Below are 6,122 nucleotides of genomic sequence, written 5' to 3' on the forward strand. Positions count from 1 at the left end.
GGCTTTTTGTCAATTTATTTATTTATTTGAGAGACAGAAAGAAGCAGAGAGAGAGGAAGAGAGAAAGAATTGTCACGCTAGGGCATCCAGTCACCGCAAAACAACTCCAGATGCACGTACCACCTTGTACATCTGGCTTATGTGGGTCCTAGAGAATCTAACCTGGGTTCTTTGGCCTTGCAAGTAAGCACCTTAACTGCTAAGCCATCTCTCTAGCCCCTGTCAAATATTTTTGATACATAGGTGGTTAAGCCCACAGACAGATGGCCCACTGAGTCCAAATGCAAATCAAGAAAATTCCTCCTTGGAAAGCTGGCCACACTTCTCTCTTAATTCCCGAGTTTGGCTGGGCCATTTTACATATTTGTGTGTTGCTTAGAATGGCCTTGGGCTGTGAGCACATCCCTTCCCTGGCTCACCAATTTGCAATGACTCTCCTATGGAGCTCAAACTCAGGCCTCCCACTCTCACACCCCAAGGTTCAATGCATGAAAGCTCTGGTTTCCAAAAATATACCCTACTGCCCTCCAACTGGACTGGAGGACCGCTCCATGGGGGGGGGGGGGAAACACATCCCTGATACTGAAAACTTAAAACAGGGTTAGTCATGAGCTCTAGGGGTGTAACATCTGCTGATGTCTGGAAAAATACATATGCTATGCTTATCAAACTACCCAGAAAGCACTTCTCTTAATATTTATACCCTTATATTAACGCTACTCTCACTTTGGGTAGAGAATCTTCTCTTTTCAAATGGTAGTGACCTTGGGATGACTCAGAAGGTATCATAGTGCTAGAAAGAAGTGACTGCAGTACTGAGTAACATCTCCATCACACCTTCCAAGGCTCAGGGTCTAATGCGGAAGAGGTGGAGGAAAGAATGTAAGAGCCAAAGGAAGGGTAGGACTCCGTACAATGTGCTCCCTCCAGACATAAAATGGCCTGGATATCCATGACCTCATAGTGCCTGACACTACCTACACAAGTCTATCATAAGAGGAGGAAAAGATTATGGCATCAAAATAAAAGAGAGACTGATTGAGATGGGGAGGGGATATGATGGAGAATGGAATTTCAAAGGGGAAAAGGGGGGAAGGGAGGGTATTACCATGGGATACTTTTTATAATCATGGAAAATGTTAATAAAAATTGAGGAAAAAATATATCCTACACTAAGGTTTTATATATTCATGTGTACATGTGCACATGCTCAACGTATCACCCAAATGCTCCTATAATTAAGTTATAGTCACCCCAAACCCTTGCACTGAAATTCTACTTTTCTCTAGCTTAAAGCTGCCCAGTTCCCAAATGAAGATCTCAAATTCTCAAGATAAAAATACCTAGAACAAGGGGGTGCAGAAATGGCTTAGCAGTTAAGGCGCTTGAAGCCTGAGGACCCAGGTTCAATTCTCCAGGTCCCACATAAACCAGATGCACAAAGTGGTGCATGCATCTGAAGTTTGTTTGCAGTGACTAAATGCCCTGGTGTGCACATTCTCTTTCTTTCCCCCTTTTTCTCTCTTCCTTCCTCCCTCTCTCAAATAAATAAACATTAAAAAAAAAAAAAACCTAGAATAGGGCTGGAGAGATGGCTTAGCAGTTAAGGCACTGGCTTGCAAAACCAAAGGATCCAGGTTCAATTCCTCAGACAGAACCCATATAAGCTAGATGTACAAGGTGGCGCATGAGACTGGAGTTAATTTGTAGAGGCTAGAGGACCTGGCATGCCCATTCTCTCTCTCTCAAATAAATAAATGAAAATTAAGTATCTTTAAAAAGAAAAGAACCTAGAATAAAATGAGACCAACATACCCATTTACTCTAGAAGCTCAGGCCAGAGATTACTGCATCCTTAAACTCAGCCCCCTTCCTTCCCAGAATGAGTGCTGACTGGCTAAAAGCTGGCTAAGCTTTGTTAAGGGAGAAACTGGCATAGTGAACAATCTCTCTTCCAAGTGGTTCTAAAATGTTCAGACTAGATAGCTGGCAGTGGGGGCAGTGGGATGCGGCCAGGTGATGTGTCTCAGGACTCACTGGGGAGAAAAGATGTTGAGAGTGGGAGAAAAGGTAGGGTAGCACCAGACAGTCCACTGATCAGCAACTCCATTCCACAACATAGTAACTCAAACCACACACTGGCCTGACATTCAGACGACATTCACCAGACCTGACAGTTTCATCCAGTTCTCTCAGGACTATGACAGGAAACCGGGCTGCCCCAGGCTTAGTGCAGTCTCCCTAGAGCCATGGGTGCACTCAAGGCAGGCTCAGAGGTGTTCAGGGCTGGATCATAGTAGGCCTGGCCTCCAAATGCTCTTTACAGGAAACAATGTGAAAACCAGACTGCCTCCTGACTTTCTGTCACAGATGGGGAGGCGCTCACTGGCTCAGGATGATCAGGAGGTGGCCACAGACACAGCAGAGATGGGCATCCATCCGGGGTCTGCATCCAAAGTGGCCCAGGCCAGAAGACCTACCAGGAGGGTTAAGGGCTTCTCAAAGTGAGGTCCCAGGACCAGTGGGCAAAGATCTTGGAACTTGTCAGAATGCTAATTCTCAGGGCTTACCACAAGAACTGTTGATTAGATTCTGGAGCTCCAGTGTAGGAGCCAGAAGTATTTTAACCAGTCTTCCAGGTGCACTCACAAGAGAGAAACCAACAGTGTGCCTGTCTCCCCACTCTGCGGCCCGCCCCTCCCTTGCTGTCTCCTTTCCTCCTGGTAGGAAGAACATCTGGTAACTGCAAGCCCTGCCTCCCAAGAGGGACAACTCTTAAAAGATCAAAGAGCTCAAAGTTACAGCCTAGGAGGGGAACCAGCCCAGAGATGGTTTCTTCAAAACTCTTAATTGATCAGGTCACTTGTGGCTGAATCCCTTCAGTTGCCCCCCATGTACTCAGTTTACAAGGTCTCCCAGACCCTGTTGCCCCTCTAGGGTCCTGTCCAACAGTAACTGCCAATTACTATCACAGGGGGCTGTGCCTGAAGTTTCCTAAAGCTCTAAGCTCTTTTCTCCAGCCACCCATAATCACCACCCCACCAGCTCAACAATAGCCCTGCCTTAGCTGTGCGCCCCCTTTGATCCGCTATTTAACACCAGGCCCCATCACAGCACTTCATGGCCCCTGTCAAAGCACTCCTTGCAGACACTGAGCCCGCAAGAGTTCCCCAACACCTGGCAGGGGAGGGCACCGAGAGACTCACAGGAAATAGCTGGTGATGACTGAAGCCAAGTCTTAGACACACTTGACATTCCAGCAAAAAAGCATGACTCCTAAGCATTTGAAACAGTCGTAACTATAATTGGGAAAAAATGTTCCTAAAGTTTTGAAAGCCACAAAAGAAGACATTAGTGAGCAAACAGAATCACTAGCAGCAAGAGGAAAAAAAAAAGAGGTGGGGGGGGGAGTGGTGTCTTGGGTAACAAGGGAACAAGGAGGTACAGGGAGTCCTGTCAGAGCTTTCTCCTGGTTTCCATCTGTAAAATCGCCAAATGCTCCTCTCCCCACACAGAAAGCTAAAGCTGGCCACACAGAAAGCTCGGCAGCTCCAGCTCTCCCTCGTTCTCTTCGGGACATCTTCCTTCTTGCCTCCTTGTCTGGGTGGCTACCCAGGATCCCCACTCACTGTCACCTTGACACGTGGCATCCTGGGTGCTTGGGAAGCCCAGAGTACAAGCTTTCCACGTGTGTTCCCAAACTGTTCCGGGGAGCACTGGGCTCCTTCAGACTGCTCCCACCATCCATCCTGGGTAGATCAAGCAGGGGAAAAGGGCAGTCCACGATACCAGGGCAAAGGAGCCAGGTGGGAGAAGTAAAGAAGGGCATCCCTTTACTCCTCCCTCCCATAATACAAAAAGATCCCTTGCCAAACACCAGCCGGTGGGTGGGGAGCCCTCTCCGTTCGGACATCCTGCCCTAGGGGAAACCTAGGCTGTGGCTGAGCAAAAGTTTACCTTTGGGAGAAGAATGTGGGGGAGAACAGAGAGGTCTGACAGCCAGGCAACCCTGCCCTAAGGAGCAAGCTCTCCCACTGGGCCTGAGATTTAATCAAAACACTGCCTCCACCAGAAGTAGACAGAACAAGTATTATTTTATGGGGGCAGGGAAGGAGACTCGGGAGTGTGAAGGGGAGGAGGGGTAAGGGTCTGGCTGTAATTAACTCCTCTGTATCAAAGCGGGGAATCAAGATGGCCTGATATATTAGGAAGGGGTTTGCCACAAGGCCCTCTTCTTTTCTGGGACAGGACGGTTGGGGTGGAGTCAAGTCAGTAAGGAAGGTGAGGTAGTAGAGGGTGGATCTCCCTTAAGCCAGCCTGGTAGCCGGTCCAGAGGTACTACTACTCACTAGTGATCCATGAGGAGCGCTCGGGGAGGTCGTACATGTCAACCAGAAAGGCCTGCGCGGAGGTTCACCGACCGAACCACCACCAAAGTGTCCCTCCCCCCGGCTTTGAAAACCTGGCATGCAGAAAGATTCACATGTACACACTCAGGGACAATCGGTCAAGATTGCTGTATACTACCGGCAGAGTAGTACTTTCCGGCTCTGGACCTCATCTACATGGGGAAGGGAGAGAGGACATAAGGGTAATCAAAAATAAATGCTCTTTTAGGCCCGCGACAGCTCTGGCTCTCGAGACTTTACCGAAGGAGCAGATCGAGCTGGCAGGGTACTTCTTCCTTAGGGAATGCTCCCGCTCTGGTGTGGGCTCAGAAAGGGCACAAGGGGGGGGAGGCAAGGAAGGCAGGACGGAGAGATGGTTGTCAGACCAACCATCTGGGGGCAGGGGAGATGCACAAGGGAGGGAGGGCGAATCTGGAAGCAGCTCTGGAGGCCTGACCTCCCTTCCCGCAGCCAGAGTCACAGTGCGAAGTTGGCGTGGGAGTTAGGAAGCAGGGCAGTGCCTCAGTTTCTCGGGGCGCACCGGTGGCTCGGTTCCCTTACCTTGTCCTTCTTGCCAGCTCCGCTCTCCTCCGCGGCCGAGGCGGCGGCGGCGGCGGCGGGGGCGCACTTGTTGAGCAGTTTTTTCCCTCCGCAGGCCGTCGGGCTCCAGGTGCGGCCGCCCGAGCAGACGGCGCCCGAGGGGTCCCCGGCTCCGCCCGCGGCGGCGCTCTCCACTTTGATGAGGCGGTGCTTGGGGGAGATGTAGCGCACCTCGGCCGGCGTGGCGGGCCGCCGCTCGCTGCTGCTGCGGTAGAGGTGCGGGGAGCCCGAGGACGACGACGAAGACGCGGCGGCGCCGGCCCCCGAGGACGCGCAGCAGCAGCCCGCGGCGCCCGACGTGGACGAGGCCGAGAAGGCGCGCTGACCCCCGCCGGGCTCCCCGCCGCCGCCGCCGCAGTAGTCCAGGCGACACATGGCGCGTAGTTTGCGCAGCGACGAGCCGGGCCCGTTGTAGGGATCCTCGAAGTCGCGCTCTTTCTGCGCGCGGTAAGCGCGGATGAGGTCACTCGTGCTCCCGCTGTCGTCGGGCAGCGAGCCCGACGAGGCCGAGAAACAGGAGGCGGCGGCCGGCCCGCACGATCCCGACGAGGCCTGCGGCACGGCCTGGGGAGGCTGCGAGGGCCGCTCGCCCCGGCGCCGCTGCTCGCGGTAGTCAGGCCTCGGCGGCTGCGGGGGACTCTTGGTCTTGCTGTTGCCCAAGCTGAAGTACTTGTTCAGCCACTTGGCCATGGCGAGAGGCCGCCTAGGGCCGCGGCGCGGGAGTCCGGTCCGCCGCCGTAGCCATTCGGGGGACAACGCTGCCTCCCAGATCCTTCCTCGCCCCGGCCCCGGCCCCGGCGGGGGGCGTCCGTTCCCGACGCCAAGTTCAAGTTCTCGCCGCCGCCGTCGCCGCCGCCTCCTGCCGGCCGCTCTCGGGCTCCGGCAGCTGCAGCACCGCCCTCCGCCTCCGCCGTGCGCCGCCCGAGCTTCGGATCTCGCGCCCTTCACGGGCACGTCTCATAGGGTCCCGGCCCGCGACGAGCGGAAGGCCCGGGCGGCCCCCTTCTCCTCCTCCTCCTCCGCCGCCGCCTCCGCCGCGCACGCTGTGCCCGTGCGTCCCCCGCTGCGGAGCGCGCTCCTGCCCCGTCGGAGCCGCCGCCGCCGCCGCCTCCGCCTCGATTCGTCGCTGCCTGC

The 6,122-nt window shown here is 54.2% G+C and overlaps 1 protein-coding gene across 1 annotated transcript in view; it reads right to left on the bottom strand.

The window, feature by feature from the left end:
• Positions 1-5,783, bottom strand: part of Shb (SH2 domain containing adaptor protein B) — a 134,641-nt gene extending 128,858 nt beyond the window's left edge. Inside the window, exon 1 of the mRNA XM_004658308.3 lies at positions 4,950-5,783. Within this exon, the coding sequence (XP_004658365.2) occupies positions 4,950-5,678 (729 nt within the window). The 5' untranslated portion in view covers positions 5,679-5,783. The remainder of the gene's footprint in view (positions 1-4,949) is intronic.
• Between the last annotated feature and the right edge of the window lie 339 nt (positions 5,784-6,122).

Source organism: Jaculus jaculus, chromosome 1 (assembly GCF_020740685.1).
Source record: "Jaculus jaculus isolate mJacJac1 chromosome 1, mJacJac1.mat.Y.cur, whole genome shotgun sequence".
NCBI lineage: Eukaryota > Metazoa > Chordata > Mammalia > Rodentia > Dipodidae > Jaculus > Jaculus jaculus.